Genomic DNA, 25,940 nt, shown 5'->3' on the forward strand with positions numbered 1-25,940 from the left:
GGGGCCGGCCCGCGCCGAGACCTCGGCCCCGCCAGGCGGGCCGGCCGCAGGAGGGGCGGCGTCCCGCAGCCGCGGGACGCGCCCGGTCCCCGGTCGCAAAGCGCGAGCCGCCCGCGGAGCTGTCGCCTCGCCGCCCCGGACGGGCTTTGCCGGCCGGCAGCACGGCGGTCCCGGCGGCCTGCCCGGTGCTAGCGCGGGGAGGGGAAGGGTGCCTGCCCCGCTTCCGCCGCGCAGCCTGCCGGCCCCTGCCGGCCCAGCGTCCCGCCCCGCGCTCCCCGCGGCCTCTTGCTGGTCCCGGTGCTGCCAGCGCGGCCCTACAGGCGCGCCGGTCTTGGCGTCCACGGGCCGTCAAGGCGGCCAAAGGCCCCGGCAGGTGCCGAGAGAAAAGCCGCCCGCAGCGGGGGCGGGCTCTGGGCCCCCTCCTCCAGGTCCCTCCGCCGCCTGCCGCTCCGAGCACAGGAGCCCGGGCCCGCGACAGCGCCCGGGCAGCGCCCGCACGCCCGAGCACCGCCCGCTCGGCGCAGCCCCGCAGGCCGCGCTCGGTTCCCCTGCCCGGCGGGAAGAGCGGCCCCGGCCGTTCCTCGGCCGCTGCCGAGAGCGCGCGGCCTCGCCCAGCGCGGGGCTGGCTCGGGACAACCTCCCCGCGCGTCTCCTGCAGCCGGCGCGGCGCCCGCTGGCTGCCGCCGCGTCACGGGCGCAGAGCTGAGCCCCCGGTGTCGGGAAGGCGTGACGCCGCCCCCGGTGAGCCCTTAACAGGAGGAGCACAGGAGACCGGCGGCCTGAGAGCGCTCTCCCCGCCGCGAGCGCCGCTGGCCCCCAGCCCGCCGCCGGCCCTTCCCCGCGGGCGGCGGGGCGGGCTCCCCGCGGACCGGGCCCCCGCGCCGGCCGCCCCGCGCCGCGGAACCCTGGTTGCGGGAGGCGCGACCCGCCCGGCCTCACCACGGGACAGCGCTCGCCGCGGGGGACCGCCCCGCGCGTGACGTCATCAGTGACTGCCACGGTGCAGACGCACCGCGCCTCGCAAGCCCGGCCTCGCGGGTGCTTCCGCCAAGAAAAGTAGTGCGAGCGGCCTTCCCCGCCCCGCCGCCGCCGGCGCCGCGCCGTCCCCCTGCTGTCCCCGCTGAGGCCGCCGCGGCCGCGCCCCCCTGCCTCCCCCTGCGGCCGGTAGAGGCCGGGAGGCCGAGGGGAGCGTGCCCGGCGCGCGGATCCCTCCGCCTGCGGTATCGGTGCCGCGGCCGCGCCGCCGCCATTTTGAATGCCTGGCTCCTGCCGCTGCCGCTTCCTCCGCTGCAGGGACCGGCCCGGTGAGTGGGGCCGCGGCGCCCGCCGCCCCAGCCCGCCTCCGCGCCGGGCGCTCGCCCGCTCCCCTCCCTACGCCGCCGGCCTGGCCGGGTCTCCGCTGCCGCGGCCCGCGAGGGCCCGACCGCCCGGGGCCCCCGCGTGCCTTCGCTGCCTCTGCCCGCCGCCGAGTTCCGCGGCCGGGCTGCGGCCCCGCGGCAGCGCCGCGGGCTCTTCTGCCGGCCGATGCCCTCCTGCGGCCGCCGCCGGCGCCGCTTCTCGCGGGCCGCCTGCCCGCGCCGGCCGCGTTCGGCCCCCGGCCGCGGCTCTGTGCCCCCCGCCTCCGCCCGGCGGTCCGGGCCCGCCTCGGACTCTGCCCCGCGCTCCGGGGCTGGCCTGCTGCCTGCCGGGGCACCGGGCAGCGCTTCTTACGTGCTTCGGCTTTTACCCGCTGGGCAGGCGTTGCTGGCGGGGTTCCCTCGGCCCCCGTTACGGGCACTGGGGTGGTCTCGCACGGCGGTTTGTGAAGTGGAAAGCGCAGAGCTGCGGAAGTTCTGTCGGAACGGAGTCCGTGCTGGGGGCCCTCGGCGCTGAGGAGTAGCCCGGACGTCTGCGTCCGTCCTGCCTTTGGTCTCTCATTGCTCGTGCCGCCCAGCTGCTCAGCGGTACCGCTCGGGCCTCTCTAATACTTACAGCGTTTGCGTGTTGTCTCACGGTTGCATGGATTTTCGCGGAAGCGGGAATCTATGATTTCTGGCCAAAGGCGGTTGCAATAAATTGCAGGTGTGGGTTTGTGTTAGTGGTAGGCTGCTGTTTGAGAATCAAGCTGTAAAGACCGTTTCGAGTCCCTTCTTCAAGGTTGGTCGAGTTCTCTTCTCTCACGAGCTGTAAGACAAATTATAACTTTTTTTTTCGTAGCAAGCATTGTTTTTAAAGTTTGCAGGTAGAACAGTTGTGTCTTTTATTATATTGTAAATGATACTTAAAAATGCTTAGTGATGTATTTTAGTTTCGGATGCTTGAAATGTTAAAGGAACAGTATGGAATCCCGGTGGAACACCTTTGGAAGGGTGACGTTTCGCCTGCATGACCAGAAGGTGTATTTGGCCCATACTGGCTTAAACAAAGTAAAATATATGTGTATTTTCCCCTGCATAGTACCCCTACCATCTTACATTTAAAATGGCAGAGACTTTTTTGTTGTTATGTTCTTTTTTCTCTTTTTCCTGTTCTGCTTCTACCTGATAGTGCACAGCTGGGTTTTGTACGCCTGTTGCCCCCCTCCCCCCCTTGTTATTTTTTCCTTTGTTTATTTGCATGTCCCATTCTCTTGCCAAATCCTTTCTTTTGCCTACTCATGTGCACTCTGGTATTTGGTACAGGATCTGAAAACTTTACTGGGTACCTGAGAGCTCAACGAAGGCAAGAGATTTTGTGTTTTTTCTGAGGGGTTCAGTGTGAACCCTTCGATTCTTCCATGGTGGGAGAAGGAGGGGAAGGTATTTAAATTCCTGTGAGTTGAGAAGGGGAAAGTAAGTCTGGGGTAATTGTTTTGTGAAGGGATCCAGCTTTTCTGTCTTCAGTGTGTAAGATAACTTTCAGATTTCCTCCTTTTTTGATTAAAAAAAAGCGTTCTTTTCCTTTTTTTTTTTTTTTTTGGTGGTGGTGGGGTTAGGGTATTTTTTGGTGGCGTGGGGGGTTTGGTGGTGGTGGTGTTTGTTTTTTTTTTTTTTTGTGGTGGTGGTGGTTTTGTTTGGTTTTGTCCTGTGACTGCTGATTTCCTAAAGGTGGTATGATAGGAATGGAGGGGTCCTGCGGTACCTTTGTAGTCGTGTCTTGGTGAGACTAAGGGATACAAAAATGTTCTGATTCTTGATAGCTCCTTTGCGTAGAGAGTTTTCCATTGGCATTGTTGTAAGCTAAAGTGAGATCAGTACGCTTGTCGGGCAATAGTGTAAAAGGCTGTGAACAGCAGCAGAGGAACTGAAGTTGTCTGTTCTTAGGCATGCAGACAGACTGCACTGGTTAATGCAGTTCAGACTTGGAAAGCCGCCTTTCAAAGTGTAAGGGCTCATAAAAATCTTAACTGCTTCTGAAGTTGATGGCACTCATTCAGTAAAGCTTCTTGTGCCTCTTCAGTATGAATATTTCTTTTTATTTTTGTTACTACTTATTTTGATAACTTTGGGGGATGGGTTGTTTGATTTCTTTGTATTTTTTAATAATAGGGCAAACTCTTCTGACTGAAAGTGATGTTAATTTGTTCGAGATGATACTCGGCTGTTCTCTGAGGAAAAGGGTCTCGTCTGTCTTGGTAGCAGTATTACTTCATTGGATGAGAGTTTTGGAGTTAATAAGTGAACGTACAATGAGGCTGTAACTTGAAAAACAGAGTAACAGTAACATGAGTACAAGGGAATCTGCTCATATCGCAAGTAGTAGCGTTAGCCCTTATCTACTGTTTGGCAGAGATGCTATAGGTAAAATCTGAGATTAGAACTTCCTAGGGCATAGCTGAAGTTACCTGGTATATTGTAAAGCTTATATTAATGAATGTAAAATGCATCTATATTTGAATATAACTGGAAATGGGACCATCATTACTTCTGAGACTATTTTTTAGCTCTTGTTTTGGGGCATTTTTTTCCTTACGTGACCTCTTTTTTATTATTATTTTTCTTCCCCGTGCTGTCTTTGTATAATGCAAAATGTAACGCTGATGCCTTTTATTATCATACTGTATTTTGAAGCCCCCTGCTGCCTTAATTTCTTTTTGATTTTCTGACGTTACTTTCTAGTTCTCTGTTGTATTAAATAGCTTTTTCTCAAGAGAGGTTATTTTTCCACTGGGAACATTGTATGGTTGGTTGCTTTTCTCTCAACTCTTTTGTGTTGCCTTTGCCCTTCTTGATGATGATGGTGCTCCTTGGTTAGGTGTTTACTGTTTTCTGTATAAATATTGATAATACTAGACTATATACCAATATCTCTGCTTTTGTTCACAGCTTCATCTCTGTTTGCAGTGTATATTTCTGTTTTTACTGCCAATATGTCTTTTTTGGGTTTTGTTTTTGTTTTTTTTTTTTTTTTCCTTGAACTATCTGATGGAAGTGGGAAGCCCACTGATAGTAGTGTGGAGTTGAGGCCACCAGTATTTTGTAGGTAACCATTGCAATTATTCCTTTCATGTAGTCCAGATGTGTCTTCCGCTTTTGTGTACAGGCGGCTTCATTCAGTTATCCTGAAGCAACTAGGGGAGTTCTGCTCCTGATTTCAGTTGGGAGCTGGGTCAGGCTTTCATTACGTAACTTCCGAAAAGCTGTTTTTGCTTGAGGAATGTGATTACTTATGCATGCGTTGGGGTGGAGCAACTGAAGTTGTGTATTTTAGATGTGTTTGAACATGTATGCTGCTTCAGTCTTGGGTTGCTTTCTAGGATGAACCAAGTTCAGAAATACTATTTACAGGAAAAGCTATAACTGGGTACGTAGTTTACTTGAATTGAAAGTTCAGACAATTTCACCAAAGAGTAAATCCCTTCTGTGAATAATTCCATGAGCTTTGATGGGTTTTATGTCTTAATGTTTCCAAAGTTCAAGGCTAAATAATAATGGAATTTTAAAACATGTCTGATCATTTGATAATTTGTCCTAAACAAGTTGTTAAGCAACTTTTTTCCTTTTTTTTTATTTCATTAATATATTGAAGGAGTCGTTTTAATTTTTTTTTTTTTTTAGACATAAACTAACAATTCTGAATAATTTCCAGAGGGAATGATCTCAACTCAATTACACGTTTAAGGATAGTAAGTCCTTTTGTCTTTACACTGCAATTCCTGATAGAGGAATATAGCTTGGCTGAAGCACTTGAGCATTTTACATGTGGGGTTTGGTAATATTAGGTGCTTCTTGTAAATATAAAAGGTTATTTGGTGAACAATCATATCTGAATATGATTGTATTCTAAGGGAGACTTTTTGTCTTTTAGACTTTTCATTTAAGGTTCTACACTTAAATATTTTTGGTGTCATGGCATGTTGAATCTTTAACTTTGAAACATGATAAGCTTAACTAATGAAAGACTATAAAAGGGGATAAAATAGTGATTTAGAAGTGTATTTAGATGAAAATGAATTTTTTTAAAATACATTACGATTTTTGTTGATTAATTTTTTTGACTTTTAGATAGTTTACTAGGAATGAGTTGCATAAAGAAAGAATGCCTTTTTTTATTGGTTCAGGAGGAGAATTCATGAATAGCAGAGGGAGGAGAATCACTGAGCTAACACCTTTCATGCAATCCAGAAACTAGGAAGAAAGCTGGAATTCTGTTTTTACAGGAACACCAGCCACCTATACCATTGGAACTAATCTGAGTTAGGTATCTAACTCTTTCAGAAGCTTTGATCTTGATAGTAGGTCAGTCTAACGAGCAAGGCCTTCACAATGAGAAGGGGGAAACAGGCTTGATGAGGTGGAAGAATTCTGCATTCAATCCTACCAGATATTGTAAGTATTAACTGGTAGGCTCTTTTCAGGTATTTGGGGATCATCCCTGATTTCTAGAGCTTGTAGTTAGCAAATAAATGGCAGAGGGAAACTGCTGCTGTAAACAAAATGAGAAGAGGTAACTACTTTTAAAAATTGCCTTGTCGTTTATGTTAATGTGCAAGGAATAAAAACATATGCCTGTACTGGTGAAAAATGTTAACTAATCCTGAAGAACAAGACCTGCTACTCTGAAGGAAGTTCTAAGCTGTATTTAGCCCACTAAGGTTAAACTTCAGGTCTGCTATTACTAGATGATATGGTTGCCCTCTCTGTTAGTCATCTTGTGCAATAAAATGCGTTTTGGTAATATAGAGAAGTCTGTAAAATTTAATTTTTCATGGCAGTTTGCTATTTAATAGCTTTGTAGTCACCTGAAGCTGACTTTTCGTCATCTTTCATGTGGTTCATAGTGTGAATGTCAAGATTCTGTGTCATTTCAAGACCAATTATATAGTCAAAACTAGATGATCACTTAAGTGTTTTAATTCTTCTGAGCTCTAAATTGTGTAATCCTATTTATATTTTGCTTTTGTAATTCTTTAGTATTCTTTTCATTTTAACTCTTGTTATTAATCTGTTTATTGATGTATAGCCCTAATTCCCTCCCTTAGTGCAGTCTGTATGGTCATATATCAAGTCCCAGTAAGATTTTGGTACCGTAACTGTTTGACTGCCTTGGCAGAGCCATGCTATGGTTATGCTGCGTGTTGTCCACACTTTGTTTATATGATCAGGAAAATCATAAATACTTGTCAGTAAATAATCTGCTAGGGCTTGCTGAAACCCTTTTTCCATTCTGTGTGCCTTTTATTATGCTGCAGCTTCCTAGAGTGCCAGCTCTATATCCATGGAGGACATGAGACCTTGTGCCTGTCTTGCTGTTACAGCTGGTCATTGTGCTCGATGAGTCTGGTCTCCAGTCATGGATTGCTTGGCAGTGTGTATGTGGAAAAATGTTTGTTTCCTATTGTTCTGCGATCTGTCAGAGCCCTAGAAAATCGATACACAAGTAATGCTGAGAGTTGATTTGACTAAGGGGAGGGAAGGGCATGGCACTTCTTATGTGTATTTCCTCTAGAAAGGATCAAGAAAAGTGGAGCCAGTGGAGTCTTCTCTCTTTCAGTCAGTAGTGTGGGGTTTTTTTTCCTTAGCTGTACATCTGCAAGTGCATTCTGGTTTGAACTGTATCATGTGAAGTGATTGTTATCTTGTGTAAATTAATGTTTTCCATGCTGTAGGAATATCCATGTAATCTCGTTGCCTCCATTCTACCTCTTCTGCCGGTTTTTCCCCCGAGTCTGCAAAAGGCATGCTTCTGGCCTGCAATCATGCTACTTCAAGCCATAGCATTGTGGGCTCAATAGTTAAATTACAGCCTGCCCCTGGACAGGAGTCATCCAGATGAACATGGGGTTGTCTAGGAAGTGGCGTGGATGATTTATTGGGTCGCCTTTCTGAGTATGAAAATACATGGACCTCAAAAAGCTAAAGGAATTTTCTTGGCTGGTGGGAGTGAAACTGAGATTCTGAATGACTTTATCAAGTCTTGTGATACCCACACAAAACCTGGTTTGTTTGCTCAGGTGGCTTGGATTTAGGATGATTGGCTTTCCTGACTGCTACAAACTATGGATCTTTGCTTGATGACCAAGAGGCATATGCTGCTGATCTTGGAGCTCTGGGAGAGATGAACAGGCAGGACATGAAAAATAACTGCTCAGGCATCCCCAGCTCCCTCATTCAGATGTTTGAGCTGCACATGCAGCTGTATTTTTTAACGAAGTAGTAGTATCTGCCCCAGCGGTCCCTGGCTGGCTTGCCTTCTCCCAGTTTTGTGGTTATTTACTCAGTAGACCTTCCGTCAATACCGCCTTGATGCTTGTCACCTGATGCAGTCAGTGATCCAAGAGCTGCAGTTAAAGCTTTTGTGGGCGACACATGGCTCTTCAGGTACATGTATTCTGCAGATGCTTCTAGTAGGAGTAGTCGGAAGCCATTCTGTGGGTTGTAGCAAAACTGACCATATTTGTTTCACCTTGCTGCTGCTTGGGGTAGCGCTGCAGTAACAGGGGCATTTAAGCTGTCATGCCTGCAGAATCCCAGGGCAGTCGGCATTACCTGTGCTGTATAGGTGGGAACTGAGACAATGAGGTGGTCTAGGAGGATTGATTTGCTGGCGATTATGTGGAAGCAGTGTCTGACTATGTCTTTCAAATGCGACAAAGCGTCTGAGAGGTCCAGTAAAAAGGAAGAACTGCTTAGTATTTGTTTGAAGGGAGCTTTTTTGTGTTATGTTCCTAAGCAAACTTCTTGATCTATTTTCTGGTCTTTGTTGTTCTTAGTTGGGGTTCACAATTCATTTTCTCAGTACCTCAGCATGGATGAGATGCCATTGTGTTTGGGTTTTTTTGTTTGTGTGCTTTTTTTGTTTTGTTGGGTGTGTTTGTTTTTTTTTTTTTTTTTTTTTAAAAATGTTCCAGTGACACCTAAAAGACCATGTGCCTGGGTAGGACTCTGTTTTGTTGCCCAGTATAGGAATATGATACATAGCAGAGATGTACACTAGAAGTCAGACTGATAAGCAATGTGTAAAGAAAACAAATTAATAGCAAAAAAAAAAAATTCCACGTTATTTACATCAATGTTTTATATGGAAAAACTTACCGGGATTCTCATGTTGAAATCTGTGAGAAATACTCTCAAACTGAAATGTCACAAGAAGAACTCTTGGAACAAATAGATAAAATTAGTAATAAATTGCCAATAGAGAATAAAGTTCAGCAGTATCTCTGAAGGAACTTAGAATTGTTCACCATGTAAATCTGATATGTCACTATCTTAAACAACACTTTATTTACAACAAGAGGAGGTGGTAGTTTGTGTGATGCTAGTTTTTTAAAAGGGCTCCAGGAGAGGACCCAGGAACTGCATGGTTCTTGACAAGTTCTTAGTAAATGGGTAAAGGCTGTCTGGATTATAAAACTGTTGGATTTTTCAGAAATCTTGACAGAGCCTCTAGCCAAAGATTTTTATTGTGTTATAGCACAGTTTTTCAAGGGAGGTCTTACTGTGAATTAGTAACTAGCTGAGGAAGAAACAAAAGTGACCAGACAATGATAGAAAATCTGTGTGCTTCTGTATAGGAAGAGGCTATTGAGAGGCACTCTGCGAAACTGTGCCATTAAGTGTGTTTATAAAGCGATCTGGAGAAGAGGAGTGAATAGTGAGGTCACAGTTTCATCCTAAAGCTGAGGAAGGATTTTGTGATACTAAGGAAGTATGCAATAAGATGGTAAAATGAATTCATTGCCAATAAGTGCAAAGCAATGCCTATGCTGAAAAGAAGTTACTCTAAAGATAAATACACAGTGAAAGGCTCTAAATAAGTTGTCACTTAAGCCCAAGGTCTTAGAGCTGTCTGTAGGATCTTTATAAAAAATGTCAACTCCACAGTAGCCAAACAGGCAAAGTCAGTTTAAACATTTTTAACTAAGTGCAAAGAAAAAAAAAAATCTATGTAAACTCATGGTGCACCCATTGCTTGAATACTTTTTATAGGTCTACTCTTTGTTTTTTTGTTTTTTTTTAAAAAGTGGCATTCTGAGAGGTAGAGAGTGATATGAAGGAATTGTGCAATGGCTCCATACAGGAATAGATTAGAGTAGGACTGCCTAGAAAGGGAGGTGGCTGAGGGGTGGATACAATTAAAGGCTATAAAATCATAGATGACAAAATCAGTTAATAGGTGGTGAGTACTTACTTTCTCACGGTGTAAGAATTTAATTTAGTATCCCTTACTTGGTCAGACAGCAGGTTTAAAGCAGAAGATAATTTTTCATGGAATTTATAGTTAAACTGTGCAAATCATTACCATGGGTATGAGTGGGAAAAAGGTTGGATGCTTTCAAAAAATGGTTAGATAAATCCATAGATCTGTAGAGAGGTGCTGTGCAGAAAGATACTGTACGTGGTTCAGGGAGTCCCCTAAGCTGCAGGAAGTCTTGGAAGCAGGGAAGGTATCAAGGAGATGTACTTTCTTACTTCCTCTATACACCTGCTACTTCCCATCCTGAGACAGGATATGGGGTTAGATGAGTTTTATGCCTTACCTGGCATGGGTGCTGCTGTTGTCTGCATTTTCCCCTTTATGCCTTGTAGTGCATCAACACGGGGCAACAGATACTTGATTATGCAGTCAGTCTGTTAGTGAGAAAGCTCTCATCATATTATTTAAATTGTTTGGGTGTGTGCATATTGTGTCATGCGAACAGTCATACTTAACAGAAAATCAGCAGAAATTACCCAAGGTATATCACCTTAAAGGTCTGTCAGCATTATAACAAGCTTTGTCATAGTTGATAATAGGTAAATGTTAATCTGTTCTGGAATGTTTCTGAATTTAAGTGTTCTCATGTCCAAAGCTTCTTCACACCTGCAATATCTACTGCTTACACTTACTTGAAATGCCTGAAACTTAAAAATGAGATAAGCTTTCCAGTGTATTAGCATGCAAAAGAATCTTAAAATCGCTGAAGGTAGAAATCAAATACCTGATGTAAGAATTTCTTGGAAGTAAGAGAAGAACGCTTTCTTGTGGAGGGGAAGAAAAGCCAACGTGATACATCGCACAGGAATTACTATGCATTGAAATGCCAGAAGAGTGTGTGCGTGAGAGAGGAGCTCAAGCCCCAAGGAATAAGCATGTGAAGTGATTTGTGAGGGGGAGACACTGTTTTATATGGATGGGTGCAAAACTTTTTTTTATGGGAAGAATTCAAAGGTATATTTTTTTAAAAGTTGAATGATTTAATACTGATTAAAAAAAAAAAGATGGAGTATAGAGTTGCAGCACAAGGACGGAAGTTCTGCATGTTGGAAAATAAATCATAGCTTTGTTTTTTGCCCTTCACGTTGTCCTCCATCAGAGCAGTTCTGAATCGTTCTATCCTTATCAGGCAGGAAGTGTGTGTGAGATACAGTTGCTCTTAGGAAGTAGTTCAGATGGGACTGTGTCTGTAGTAACTGCTCGTTAGTGTGTTACACAGACGGCAACAGGAGGTAGTGTTATAATTTGGCTATCATCTGATTGAGTCTTATTCTTTAATTCTTTGCTTTCCAAAATGCTGGTTTCTGCTTGGTTTCCTGTGGTTGTGATGTAAGGAGGAAAAATAATCTTTACAGTGTGGCTTGCTGATTGTTTATTTATGCAAGGGCATTTGTAAATATAGACTATTCATTTTGTTCAGCGGCTGGATGATGTTAGGGTGAAATCATATTAGATCTTTGGTGTTTGTTTTCATTTTACCTGCCTTCTGAATGAGGTAGGAAGTCCTGCCTGAACGCTGGTGAAGGAGGCAAAATAAATGTTCATAAAAAACTGCACTTAGAATTTACGGTAACATCATTCAATGTTGTTTTCCCATTGACTAAAAACTGTTTAGGCAGTCTGTCCTTTTACTTTCCATTGTCCAGGGCCAAACTGAACATGCTGAAGCCCTCTATGGGCATACCTACAGAACGTTTTGGTCCCATGGCCAGGAAAGCAGTGCGAGCGTACAAGTCACGGACTTCAGCCTATGAATCAGCCTGAACACTGTGATATCACTGTTCAGTGGTTTATAAACCCTTCAAATATAGAGTGGGAGCAAAAGGACTTGTGACATCAAAGCAAGTTGCTGCTGAAGTTTGTTTGCAGACTATGTATTAGTGTTTCCAAAAGTTTCCAAAGAATTCTTTCTTTAAAATAAAAAACTCAGTCATGGTTTTAACTTGTGATAGCCGCTGCCTAGCTTCTCAGGAACATTAAAGCTTTACATCAACTTAACTAGGGTGCAGAACCACAGCGTAAGTGTGGTTTATTGCTGGAGGGAACACTTCACCTCTTTCCCACTCCATCCTGGGTCTCCCAAAGCTGTATGTTCTCGCTGCCGCCTTTGTGTCTGTACAAGCCAAACTGATGTGTCTGAAGACTACTCCTCTTGGGAGGAAAGTAGCAAGCTGGTTTTCAGATGTACAGGTTGCCTCATGTGGTGCGCTGTCGCAGGAATGCCAGTGTCGGCACAGTGGAAGGACTGGAACCACCTCTTTCAGCGTGAACCTGCGCATGGGTCATCTTAGTGATTATGAAATTATTGCCTATAGACTGCAGAGGAATATTCCTGCAGTAGTGCTTTTATTCTTTTAACTTCTTCCCAATTTTCCAGCAAGAGCATGGCTTATCAAAATCCATTTAGAACCATGTGATATGTGTGTGTAGGAGATGAGTCCAGGCTTAAAAATTAGGGACTTTAAGCAGACTGTTGCCATCCAGGAAAGAGATTTTTGGGTTTATTATACTATTATGTGAAAAACACAAGCTGAGCACTTTGTAGCAATCAGAATGCCAGACTGAGCATTACTAATTATTAGGAAAATAAAAGGGACCAAAATAGAAGACATTTTACACAAATCAATGGCATATCTACCTCTTAAATGCTGCATGTAGCATTTTGCTTCTCTCCCCCTTCAGAAAGGACGCAGGAGAATTGTAGAATGTGCAGGCAAGGCAACAAAGGTAATCAGTCATTGAAGGGCTTGGATGTGAGGCTGCATTTTTCAGACTGGGGAGGATGAGGGAAGAATAACAATGGAAGTGTGTAGAATAATTGGGAGCATCAGTGGAAACAAGCAGTTGGAAATGCAGAACAAAAGAAGTAGCTGGGTCTCCGTATGTCATGCAGTGAAGCTGTGGAACTCAAGTTGTGTCCTGCAGAATATTGTTGATTCTAGAAGTTTACCTGGTTTCCAAATAAAACCAGAATGTTTTTTATTTCTGGCTTGGGAAGTTCTTGGGCCACAAATTGTTGAAGACTGCAAGACAATTCTGTGGAAGTATTGCTACATGCTTGCCCTGTTCTTACACTCTTCCCTAGGCATCTGCTGTTGTCAGAGATAGGGTACTGAACAGGATGGAGCTTTGGTCAGACCTGGCATGGCCACGTCTGGTCTGCTTTCTGCCTTCTTTGACTGCCCATTTAGGACAGTGAAGGGTTGGCAGATCATGTTCTTCATGTAAATTAGTAGGTTAAGTTGAAGACTACTATAGAAATGAGGGGTCAACTTGAATTAATTAAGAATAGCTTTTATAGGAGATTGAGACCACTTCCAATACGACAGATTCAGAACGGAAACATGAACTTAAGCATGTGTCGTTACAAGGATACGTAGAATTTGGGAGGGGGTTGTATCCTACCTTATTGCAGAATAACTTCCTAGGTAGACAAGCCTTGTGCTTTAGGCTTTATTCAGAGTTTCAGCTCTGACGGCAGGCTTTAAGGATAGGGTTATGCAAACAAGTTTTTGGGATGTGTAGTAGGGTGTAATTAGCAGCAAGTTAACAAGTCTCCAATGATAGCACACAGTTAATCTGTGTTTGTCCCTTTTCACTAAGAGTAAATTACCGCAGAGTACAGCAACACAACCAGACAACAGCTAGGAGACAACTAGTACGTGCTATATTGGAACTCTGGCTTGCAATAATTAACTCTTGCCCAGTTACCTTAATTTTACATGCCATTTAAATCCATGGTTTTAGTTGTTCTCCTTTTTTTTGATAGTTCTAACTTGCTCATTCTGAAATTTCCCAAGCAAGCTGTTCATCAGAGGCCTTCTGCAGGATTTTAGAAAAGTATTTTGCTCTTTTAATGTAGGAAAAGTATTTTATTATGTGTGGATAGGGGGATGTGAGAGGAAATGGATAGAATTAAACTAGCTTTTATTTGAAAAGCTTTGAAACCTTCGTGCTTCTGGCTGACTTCCTGTATGAGTGCTGGGGAGTTGTCCTTTTATTTTGAGGATGTGTATTTTGTGGCACTGGTGAAAATAGTCTTCCAATTTGGCCAAATCATATTTTCAAAAATTATTTGTATGTGCTCCTTTGAGGCTTGCACTTCAGCATCTGAAATCTCCAGAGACTCTGTACAATAGGTGTGTCTCACTGTACTGCTCCTAATACTCTGCAGGGCTTTCATGTTCTGTTTGTCGTGATCCTACAATCTTAACTTGCCACTGAAAGATCACGGTTCTACCACTATTGCTTGTGCTGTTAGCTGAAGAGCAGAGGTCTGCCTTAAGGGTTTAAAGACTCCACCTAACTAAAGGCTTCCCCATATGCATGTAGATAAGGTGCTGTGTGAAGAAGACCTTTTCAGTGTAGGAACATTACAAGCTGCATTAAAAGAACACGACTGCCAGATTCAAAGGCCTTATTTATTGCACGTTCAAATACCGTTCTGGAGACGGATTTCTTGCTTCCCCTTGACCATAACTGTGATGCTTGTTTAGTGCAGCATCTGAATGCATAGTAGGCATTAATTTATTCATATCACAGTAATGTGAGGAGGTGTTATAAATTCACATGGAGAGGCAAGGCAAGACTAAGGATTAACGTGTCCAATAATCTTGATCCTACACATGTCAGCATTTTGGGGCAGAGTTTCCTTATGCAGAAAGAACATCTCTACTCTTCCGTTTTCAGAATTGAATGCTTTGTGTGTCTGGAAATTCAAACTTTCTAGGTATGAAGATGGGGAACTGGAATATGAGGAGTCTACATTTTTGGACTGAAGAGACTTAGTGTTGTGTATGAATTCTGTAGGAGACCAGATTTATAATCCAGACCTATAGAGCTGCATTCAGCTGTCTTACTGTGAGGCCACCTCTGCTTATTGTATATGCATATCTCTCTTTGCTTTTCTGCAGCAAACAAGTCTCCTGCTAACTCTGTATGCTTCCCAGCTTGTCTGTTCTGTGGTGTCATGCAAGCCAGTTAGTGCAGCATTTGAATGCACGTCTTCTGATACAGCAGTGCTTAAAATGTAAGTTGGTGTGACGTTATCTGTTATCAGAATGGCTTAGTTGTATTCGCAGTCTAGCATGGATGAAAGAAGACTGTAGGTAAAGACGCTTGCGTAGTCTGATCTCCCAGAAAGTCAAAAGTCTGCTTTGGTGAGCATGAACTAAAAAGTTCAACTGTTGAACGTAATTCTAAATGTCCAATCTAAATCTACCCTCTTTCAGTTAAAACCATTGCCCCTTGTTGGGTCGCTACAGGCCTTGGTAAAAAGTCTCTCTGCGCCTTTCTTATAAGCCCACTTATTGTAGTATTGAAAGGCTGCAAAAAGGTTTCCCTGGAGCCTTCTCTTCTCTAGGCCGAACAACCCCAGCTCTCTCAGCCTGTCTTCATAGGAGAGGTGCTCCAGGCCTCTGATCATCTTGGTGGCCCTCCTCTGGACTTGCTCCAACAGGTCCATGTCCTTCTTATGTTGGGGGCCCCAGGGCTGGACGCAGTACTCCAGGTGGGGTCTCTCGAGAGCTGAGTAGAGGGGGAGAATCAGCTCCCTCGACCTGCTGGTCACGCTTCTTTTGATGCAGCCCAGGATACTGTTGGCTTTGTGGGCTGCAAGCACACATTGCTGGGTCACGTTGAGCTTCTCATCAACCAACACCCCCAAGTCCTTCTCCTCAGGGTTGCTCTCAGTCCATTCTCTGCCCAGCCTGTATTTGTGCTTGGGATTGCCCTGACCCATGTGCAGGACCTTGCACTTGGCCTTGTTGAACTTCATGAGGTTCACACGGGCCCACCTCTCAAGCCTGTCAAGGTCCCTCTGGATGGCATCCCTTCCCTCCAGCGTGTCGACTGCACCTCACAGCTTGGTGTCATTGGCAAACTTGCTGAGGGTGCACTCAATTCCACTGTCTGTGTTGCCAACAAATATGTTAAACAGCGTTGGGCCCAATACCGACCCCTGAGGAATGCCACTCATCACTGGTTTCCACTTGGACATCAAGCTGTTGACTGCAACTCTTTGAATGTGACCATCCAGCCAATTCCTTATGCACCGAGTGGTCCATCCATCAAATCAATGTCTCTCCAATTTAGAGACAAGGGTGTCATGTGGGACAGTGTCAGATGCTTTGCAGAAGTTCAGGTAGATAATGTTAGTTGCTCTTCCCTTATCCACCAATGCTGTAACCCCATTGTAGAATGCCAACAAATTTGTCAGGCACATTTGCCCTTAGTGAAGCCGTGTTGGCTGTCACCAATCACCTCCTTATTTTCCATGTGCCTTAGCATAGTTTCCAGGAGGATCTGCTCCATGATCTTGCTGGACACAGAGGTGAGGCTGACTGGCCTGTAGTTCCCCAGGTCTTCCTTTTTTCTCTTTTTAAAAATGGGGGTTATGTTGCCCCTTTTCCAGTCACTGGGAACTTTACCAGACTGCCATGACTTCTCAAATATGATGGATAGTGGCTTAGCAACTTCATCTGCCAGTTCCCTCAGGACCCGTGGATGCATCTCATCAGGTCCCATGGACTTGTGCACCTTCAGGTTCCTTAGATGGTCTTGAACCTGATCTTCTCCTACAGTGGCTGGTTCTTCATTCTCCCAGTCCCTGCCTTTGCCTTCTGCGACTTGGGCGGTGTGGCTTGGGCACTTGCCGGTGAAGACTGAGGCAAAGAAGTCGTTGAGTACCTCAGCCTTCTCCGTATCCTGGGTAACCAGGTATCCCATTTCCTTCTGTAGAGGGCCCACATTTTCCCTAGACTTCCTTTTATCGCTGACATACCTATGGGAACTTTTCTTATTGCCCTTGACATCCCTGACCAGATTTAATTCCATCAGGGCTTTAGCTTTCCTAACCTCGGGCAATTTCTCTGTATTCCTCCCAGGCTATCTGTCCTTGCTTCCACCCTCTGCAGGCTTCCTTTTTGTGTTTGGGTTTGTCCAGGAGCTCCTTGCTCATCCATGCAGGCCTCCTGGTGTTTTTGCCTGACTTCTTCTTTGTTGGGATGCATTGCTCCTGAGCTTGGAGGAGGTGATCCTTGAATATTAACCAGCTTTCTTGGGCCCCTCTTCCCTCCGGGGCTTTCTCCTATGGTACTCTACCAAGCAGATCCCTGAAGAGGCCAAAGTCTACTCTCCTGAACTCCGGGGTAGTGAGCTTGCTGTGTGCCCTCCTCGGTGCTGTAAGGATCTTGAAGTCCACCATTTCGTGGTCACTGCAGCCAAGGCTGCCCTTGAGCTTCACATTCCCCATCAGCCCCTCCTCGTTGGTGAGAACAAGGTCCAGCATAGCACCTCTCCTTGTTGGCTTCTCTGTCACTTGGAGAAGGAAGTTATCATCAATGCATTCCGGGAACCTCCTGGATTGCTTATGCCCTGCTGTGTTGTCCCTCCAACAGATATCGGGGTGGTGGAAGTCCCCCAAGAGGACCAGGGCTTGCAAACGTGAGGCTGCTCCTGTCTGTCTATAGAGGGCCTCAGCTGCTTGGTCTCCTGGTCAGGTGGCCTGTAGCAGACCCCCACTGTAATGTCACCTGTCCCTGCCCTCCCTTTAATCCTGACCCATAAGCTCTTGGTCGGCTCCTTGTCCATACCCAGGCAGAGCTCCACGCGCTCCGGCTGGTCATTGACACAGAGGGCAATGCTCCCTCCTCGTCTCCCCTGCCTGTCCTTCTTAAAGAGCCTGTATCCTTCCATTCCAACACTCCAATCATAGGAGCCATCCACCACGTCTCCATGATGCCAGTAAGATCATAGCCCTGCATGCGTGTGCACGTCTAACTCCTCTTGTTTGTTCCCCATGCTACATGCATTTGCATAGAGGCATTTAAGTTGGGACCCCGGTGAAGTTGACTTACTGGCTGGAGTGGCTGGAATGCCTTTGTGCTGCTCTTCAGGTGCTCTCCTGCTGACCTGTGATCCTTCTCCAGGCTCTGGGCATCTGTTGCTGGCACTGGCATCAAACTGGTAGGAGTGGGATGGATTGAGGTTCCCCTTCCCTGGCAACTTTAGTTTAGGATTTTTGTTTTAGAAAATATTGTTCTGTTTGGTGTGTAATAAAGGGATGGTGTCAACTTGATTTATTTATTTTTAAAAGAAGATTCTCTGAAATATCCACACAGCTAGGATTGTTCTTCCATCCACTTTTTCTGCTGACTTCCACACCTCTAAGGACGAAGTCTGTATGGCACAAGTTTGCAGGGTTTTTGAAGCATGGCTATCTGAAACACTTGTATGAAATCTTGTGCAAGTTATTAAACAGCATTGCTTTTTGTAAAGGTTTTCTGTCCCAAGTCGTCATGATTTTGGGATCACCTCTCTTTGGAGCCTGACTTCTGGAGAGAGGCAGGTAATGTGAATATGAGAACATACCTTGCAGAGTGCTATTTCTGCCTGTTTCAGGTGGGGAGTCATGTTATGTTCACCTGACAGCTAGCTCAAAGCATAGCAATTCCTGTTTCTAATGTTCTGGAAAAGCAAATGTGAGGTACAGTGAATTCCTCTGGTTTTCAAGTTTACTTTTAACCATGCTACTGAAGCAGCCTGCATTTTCTTATTCTTCTACTTATATATTTGTAGGGTGAGAAAGAAAAAAAAAAAAAAAAAAAAAAAAAAAGTGAAAATATGAGGCCATTATGAAGCCTTTAGGTACAGTACAAGGTTTTACAGATCTCTTTCTTCTCCCAGAGGATGCCAGCCCCTATCAGACTGCGGGAGTTGATCCGGACCATCCGGACAGCAAGAACCCAGGCAGAAGAGCGTGAGATGATCCAAAAGGAATGTGCTGCTATCCGGTCATCCTTCCGAGAGGAAGATAACACATACCGATGCAGAAATGTGGCGAAGCTGCTGTATATGCACATGCTGGGATACCCTGCACATTTTGGACAGGTAGGTCAGAGTTCAGTGCTTGCTGTGCTATGTGCATATGCCAGTCTGCTTTGTGTGTTTTGGGCACATTGACTTGTTCAGACCATTCCTAGCTGCACTTTTGCTGTCTGCTCTTTGGGATGTTTTGCAGTCCGTCTTCACGTATGTTCTGAACCTACATTAGTTAGTTTTGACTTTGTTAGTGAGATCTGCTGTTTGGAGACTTACGTATTTTGTTATGAAACTTAGGGTTAGCCTGCTTTTGCCAGACTGTCTGCTCCTCACCACCCGTGTTTCTGCAGAGCAGTAGTTCTTGAACCACAGACCAGTACATACGGATATTTCTAGATGGGTTCAAAACAGCACTTTGGAGTTCTGTGTCTGATGGAAAATACCAGATGCTTCAAAGGAGGTTCTATCCCTTTTCCTTCTAAAGCAATCTATTCTAGGCAGATAAGAGCTGGTCTGTTCCCAGTGATAGGAAATGGGTGTTCCTTATCCCCATCTTAGTGAGGTGACTTGGAGAATGCTGGTATGAGTGTTCCATCTCTTGGCTTATTTTTGACGTGCTATTTTTGACACCAGTAGATTGTGTAAAAGGGATACAGGAAGATGGGAATTCTTGATCTACAGGATGTTCTTCAGGTTGAGCTTTACTTAGTCTTTGGGGCATAGTCTGTTTTGCTGAGAAGTCAGTAAGTGTCCTGTTAGTAATCTAACCTAGGCCTTCCATAAAGCTAAATAGAAAGTCAGTCAAATTTTTGTATCCCTTAAAGTAGCTTCATCTCTTGGGAGTCTATCCATTCATGATAGGATTTACCAATCCTGACATGTCTCACTGAAAGAGTAAACTCAAACCACTGAAATCAAATTCCAAATAGTCTTAGTGTTAGGGAGTGAGTCTGGGCTGTGCTATTGCATATAAAGTGCATCATCTTACTTCTGCCTCATTGGATTCTTCTAGCAGGATAATGAGTTGTTGCGTAAGAGCGAGTGAATTTGTGTAGTATCTTGTTCTTAACACTTCACATAGCCAGGCTCCCTGGTGTGAGAGAGAAACTTCCTGTGACAAAAATTAAGGCTAAGTATCTAAGAGCTCCAAGAAGAATGAAAAGTGTTACAGATAAGTGTCATCTAGAATTTCTACATTTGACCTACGTTAGGAACATGCTTAAATTTTATTTGGATTATTTTATCTTGTTACTCAAGTATTTAATCTCATATATGGAAGATTGGACCAGATATCTAAAAACTCTTCAGTTTCTGCTTTGGTCAGTAATGGTAAATTACCTCTTCACTCTCGGTGGAAGAAGAATAAAATAGATTATTCAATATCTATTATTGCCAGGGTTGCTACATCTCAAACAGAAGCATCTATGCTGACTATTTTGGGAACAGAGTACTTCATTTGATGGCCTCGGTTCTCATGTAGTTTGTCAGCTGCGCTTTCAGGAAGGTTTAGGGCCCAAGGCTGAGAAGGGATTTTAACAAGCATTCTCCAAGTGAGTAAGTTGCAGACCTTTGTACGTCCTCAATGCTTATAACTGGAAGGAATCATTCAAAGTGCTAATGGTGTGTAGGGGGAGTATACTTTGTGTGAGTTGGGAACCTGTTGAAGACACGTGCTGTTCCAGCAGTGGAGTCCTGTAGATAGACAGTCCAGCATTGTAGACAGGAAGTCTCTGAGAGTGACAGGATAAATACACAGGAAATACGTTTTGGTGGAAAACAGGAGAGCGCCACAGGCTGTGTTAGACAGTCTCTCTCAAAGATGGAAGCAGATGTCTGACTTCAGCTAACAGTGTGGATGTGGTAACCAATAATAAAAGAGAGTTTAGAGAAGGTGTCAGAAGTAGTGGATGGTTGATCTATTTCTTCCCAAGCCAAGGATCCTCAACTGTGACCCAGATTATCTTGTACAGAAATATGAGCATGAGCACCATATTTAGCCAGTGCATGCTGAGATGCACTGGATGGCAAGCTGTCTGTTAAGCATGTGCAAAGGCCATTTGTGCAAGTTTAGAAGGTGTCAGGCAGCCTGGGCAAATGGTCAAATAACTTCATTATTATTGTCATTATTTCTACTTGCAAAAAAATTCCAGTTGGAAGAGTGACTATGTCAGTAAAAACTTGAGTAAGTTGTAGTTTGGCTATATGCCATTATCGTATCCAGCTTTACCAATGTATCTGTTACAGTACTGATGTAGCAGATTTTAATTGTTCCTTTGAATGAAATGGATATAATGGTATCAAGATATCTTCCACTAATTAGACCTAGTAAGAGCTTCAGCTGATCACGTTTCTCAGTATTGCTGTGCATGAAGCTAGTTTGCATGTATTTGTATACAAGTGAAACAAGAACTCATCAGCCTTTCATGGGGTAAATTTCAATAATATCTTTCAAATTCAAAAGTACTAGGAAATACATCTTACAGTATCTGTTGCAGTCATTAGTTTCCTTCTGGTTTTTCTTAGTCATTCATCTTCTTCCTTTGTTGGTTCTTACACTGTAGCTTAGATGTCATCAATTCTACATTGCATTTTTGCAGAGGGTTCTATAAGAAAGTATCTTGTAAACCTGGGGAAGACAGTTGGTTCAGAGGTGCATTATTCTCTTACAGAAAGCACTGGAAAGATAAGAGGTCGATATCTAGTGTTTTGTACCTTATCCCTGGTTGCTCTTGCCCATTTGTGCAAGTTCAGTTATCCTTGTGGATGACTGATCTTTCTGTTCAGAGGCGTTTCTTTATTCGCGATTTTCAGCCCCTTTAAACCTAGCAAACTGAACTTGCTTTCTTTCAAGCTTTTTCTTACCAGTTTGTCACCCTGTACTAGCTGGGTGTTCATATGTGACAACTTCTTGCATAGCTGAGTTGTATGGTCTGATGCCTTGTAGTTGTGAGAACTTGTTGGTGGCTAGGCCATAGCGCTTACTTTCTCTGGCACTTCAACTTTAATTTTCTTACCAGTATCCTGTACAACTTTACCCTCCTGATGTGTGTGTGCTTCTTGCATCCCACCTGTGTCTGTTGCCCTGTTCAAGCTTCCCTATAGTGGGGGACCATGAAAAACTTTTCATGATGCCCTGTACTTTTGCCTGTGCATGCCCCCTTTAATTCCTTTAAAATGGATCTGTGCAAGCTTTGTCTGACCCCTCCTTAAACCCATTGTGTATGCTTAACTTGCTGCCCCAGCTAATTGGTAAAAGAGACTTACAGGATGTGTTTGTGAGCGATAGGTCTCTTACCTGTTTTGAGAAGCCATTTCTGCTACTTCCTGTCTGGAAAGGAGAGGTTGATTACACTTGATTAGTTATCAGTTAGAGAAAAATATTTTTGGTGCATAGTAATGTCAGAATATCTCTGTGGTTGATGTCTTTTTTTGTAGTAAGAAAGTGTTAAGTTTAAAAATGGGTTAGTAATTAAATTCTTAATCAGCTGAGTGCAAGTGGCAGCTATGCATGTGACCGTAGGGATCTCCTTCATGCTATTGAACACAGTTGACCTTTCTACATGGTGAAAAGGAAGCTTGTAGTGGCTACAATGCATATGATTTTAGTCAAACTTCAGGTGTTCAAATAGAGATTACAGAACAGCACAAAAACTTAACTATCTCTGACTGTATCTAAGGTTTACCTAGCTAGCAAGTTAGTTACAGATCATAATAAGCAAAAACTGGTTTTGATAACTTAACTTACAGAGCATTGATCCTCTCTGGTAGGTAGATGGGCCCATTTAAGCCTGGTTCAGAAGTTTCCAGTGCATATCAAACATGACACATGATCTAGACTTCCAGATCTTTACTATTTTGTTTTTAACGATGGATGTCTTGTCTCTATAAATATGTTATCTTTGACTTTTGTGATCTGACATAAACGCACATATCTGGTATATCTGAGGTCGTGGAAGGCCAACAGTGTCTGGTTATTTGAAGATGCAGGAGCTGCTAGTGATTTTCCTGCTGGCTTGCTGGGAGCTTTGGGCAGGTCATTTAAACTTTCTTTGTTTTCCACATCACCAAAAGGGGAATAAAATATACTTTTAAAAATGCATTCTGAGAGACCTGAATGAGTAAACATCAAAATTCAAACTGTTTCTCCTCTAGCTAAGAAGTAGTTTAAGCTAATTCTGTCTTTTTTTTTCTTCTTTTTTTTCCTTTTTTTTTTTCCAGTTGGAGTGCCTCAAGCTCATTGCCTCTCAGAAATTCACAGACAAGCGCATTGGGTATTTAGGTGCCATGTTGCTGCTGGATGAGAGACAGGATGTCCATCTTCTTATGACCAATTGCATCAAGAAGTAAGGGTACCACCTCTCTCTCCATCAACACATGCTTTGAGGTTTCAGGATCTGAAAGTACACTTCTGACAGTGATATTCTGAGTACTTTAGTTTTTTTCCCCTGTGTTAGAAAACTGGTATCTTCAATTTGTTGTATGCTATTGACAGTACAAGACTGTTCTAGTATTGTACTGTATTGGATGATCCTGTCTAGCTTCCTTAGAGGGAAGGAGATTATAAAATTACATTGGTTCTGAAGAGGTGTATTTGGCAAACAACACTTTGTGTAACTACTGTTACAGAATGGTAGTGTGTGTTTCTGGAGGTCATGTTAAGATAAGTAAAATCAGGAAGATGAAATGCCCACATTTCACTTGCAATGCAGAAGACCTCTAATTATTGTAAAGAGCTCTCTTCCATTTCTGTATATGAGTTACCTTCCAGCTTGCAGTAGGAAAGAGCCAGGCAAGCAGTAATGCAGCATCAATAAAGGTCCATGCACCTTTTAAATATGATCGAATCAGGATGATTTTATAACACTGTTAAGGCTTTGTAGGCTGGACCAGCCGTCATATGTCACAAAGTCATATATATTGCTGCAGTCATGTTGTCCTGTGTTTGTTTACTTGACTTCTGCTGATGAGCTCTGAAGAGTCGTCTGACTTCAAGGATCAAGGCTGTGTATCCCACTTTCTTTTTAAGGTTGGCCTAACGGTTCTGATGAATAGTTTTCCTTGGAAGCAAGGCAGCAACTTGGAACATGCTGTCTGCTTGGCATCTTGCTGAAATCAGACAAGAGGGGATGAGAAATAATGTCCTTTTAAAAATTTATTTATTTATTTTTACTTTTTCTCTCAGCAAAATGCTGTTAAACGGGGACTGGTTTGCATTATAGTTTAGTAGGTGATGATTGGTGCACTTCCAGTAACGCTCCTTTTCAAGATGGATGGGAGCAGGAGTGGAACAACTGGGTTCTAGCTGATTTATCCAAATGCCTGCTTGGTTGTGTGTGGTGTGTCTGTTTTTATTATTATTTACTTCTAGAATATAAGCTTCCCAGATACTAGCAAGTAAAGTATTGATCTTCAGTTAGACTGTGGCCTCAAAGTGCTTGGAAAGAAACTTGACAAAACCGCGGGCCTGAGGATCTGCTAACTTTGGACGTAGTGTCCAGGAGAGAAGAGACATTTGGCTAAAGAATTTTCATTGAAATGTCATACCTGTGAGGCTCTTCCATTAGATCCAGGCTGCTAGGTTACCACCGCTTTTGATTGTTTATGCTAAAATGAATTTGTGTGGTAAGGGTGTAGTGAGTTTGAACTGGAAACGGGTCAGACTGAAGCTGAGCAAAACTGGTGGACAGCTTCGCACCACCTCAGTGGGTTGTTTATTGCTTTCTCCTTTGGCTTCTGTATCTATCACTTCGTCTTGCTTTTATCTAGACATTAAGGTATTTGATTTATGGCATTGTCTTCCATTATTTTATAGCCTAGATTTTTGATACAAAAAAAGCGAGCACCCTTGTGAAGCACATACGTGGTATACACAGAGCTTTATATAGCTGCCAAAAATTTGTTAAAGGAAGGAAACAAAAACCCAAACCCATTTAGTGGCATGTGCTGTCTGTTCATTCATCTGCATGTTGCCATAGCTGCTTGATGTTACAACCAGACTACTGTCTCTTGCTTTTCTGCACATTATGCGCATTTGGTGACATACCACTCGTTTCCCCTGCTCTCCGATCATGCAATCCGCAGCTCCCCTCGCCTTTCAAACCAGGAACCATATTTTTTTTACTTTGTTCAACATTGAATCCTGGATACTGTGGCGACATGAGTACCAAACAGTCTGGTGAAAAAGTAGCATAGAAATCAGTTTTAAAGGCTGTTGGGATTGCCATGTGGAAGCTATATTGTCTTGTACTTAGTGTGACGTTGGTAGCTGGCCTCATGAATAGCATCTACTGTTAGGTGGTTTAACTTCTTATTGACTGCTTTTCGCAACTTCCTTAGGCATGTGAATAGTTAGGATTGCTAAACAAAATTCCTGTATGGATTATTTTCAAGGTATACGAGTGGTGGGGCTTGTGGGTTTTACTCAGGATGGAGGATATTTTTACATAGATCTCTATATACTGTTTGGTTTGTAAATGCAGAAGCTAAAGCCTATCCTAGAACGTGTTTACACTGAGACAACCGACAGAGTCACTGCAGGACTGTACTTCACATTCGGTTCTTTTCTGCATGAAAGTTCCAAAATACAACGTTTTGTCTTTACTTTAGAAGTTTAATGGAACTCTGTGTGGTCTTCCCTCTTCTCAGCTCAATCCCTAGATACCCACCTGATAGCTTTAACCATGTATTTTATCTTTATAATCGAGGATTCTAAGTAGAAGTAGTAGCAAACCCTGTGGTGCATGCACTCAAAGCTGCTGTTGCTCCTAAGTCATGCTCCCAAATAGCTGAGAATCTGGAGAGTTCTTCTGGACCATGTGTGCAGCTGGTTAGATGACTGTAGATACAGATGCCTCTTGTTGTGTGTTCAGGTTCTCTCTGTGCATGCTGATTGGCTTTTTTTTTTGTTCTCCTTTACAGTGACCTTAATCACAGCACGCAATATGTGCAGGGGCTGGCACTCTGCACTCTTGGCTGCATGGGCTCCTCAGAAATGTGCAGAGACCTTGCAGGAGAGGTGGAAAAGCTCCTCAAAACTTCCAACTCCTATCTTAGGAAGAAGGTACTTCAGGGAACTCTTGAATACTTTGTTATGGATTAAAACTCAAGATTGATTGGATACCTTGCTAATATCTGGAATACTAGATGGCTTGGATCACACTGGCTGAGTATTTTCCCAGTGTGCAAGAAAGACAGAGGTCAAAACTCCTTGTCTATCTATAGCAGGAATGTGTGTAAGCCTCTAAAAGACAAGCCTCCAACAGGTGAGGCAGTTGTTTCTATTTTGATACTCTCTACCTTAAGGTTATTGATGGTAATGTGAACACCTGCCTGTTCGTAGACATTAACCCCAAACTTCTAGTCATCAGTGTTATTTCTATACCTTCTTGGATAAGTCCAGAGAAACTTTGAGCATTAACAGTGCAGGCTGATATCTGAAGATTTGAACCTACTTGATCTGTTCTGTT

At 43.9% G+C, this 25,940-nt stretch overlaps 1 protein-coding gene across 2 annotated transcripts in view; it reads left to right on the forward strand.

Moving 5' to 3' along the window:
* The first annotated feature begins 1,046 nt into the window (after positions 1-1,046).
* Positions 1,047-25,940, forward strand: part of AP1G1 (adaptor related protein complex 1 subunit gamma 1) — a 52,871-nt gene continuing 27,977 nt past the window's right edge. The window contains exons 1-4 of one of the 2 annotated variants that reach the window (XM_075509319.1): positions 1,047-1,304; positions 18,340-18,543; positions 22,693-22,817; positions 25,393-25,534. In XM_075509319.1, coding sequence (XP_075365434.1) covers positions 18,343-18,543; positions 22,693-22,817; positions 25,393-25,534 — 468 coding nt within the window. In that variant the 5' untranslated portion in view covers positions 1,047-1,304; positions 18,340-18,342. Of the gene's footprint in view, positions 1,305-14,623; positions 14,684-18,339; positions 18,544-22,692; positions 22,818-25,392; positions 25,535-25,940 lie in introns of those variants that run through there. The other variant, XM_075509320.1, reaches the window with a different exon arrangement.

This window comes from Mycteria americana, chromosome 8 (assembly GCF_035582795.1).
Source record: "Mycteria americana isolate JAX WOST 10 ecotype Jacksonville Zoo and Gardens chromosome 8, USCA_MyAme_1.0, whole genome shotgun sequence".
NCBI lineage: Eukaryota > Metazoa > Chordata > Aves > Ciconiiformes > Ciconiidae > Mycteria > Mycteria americana.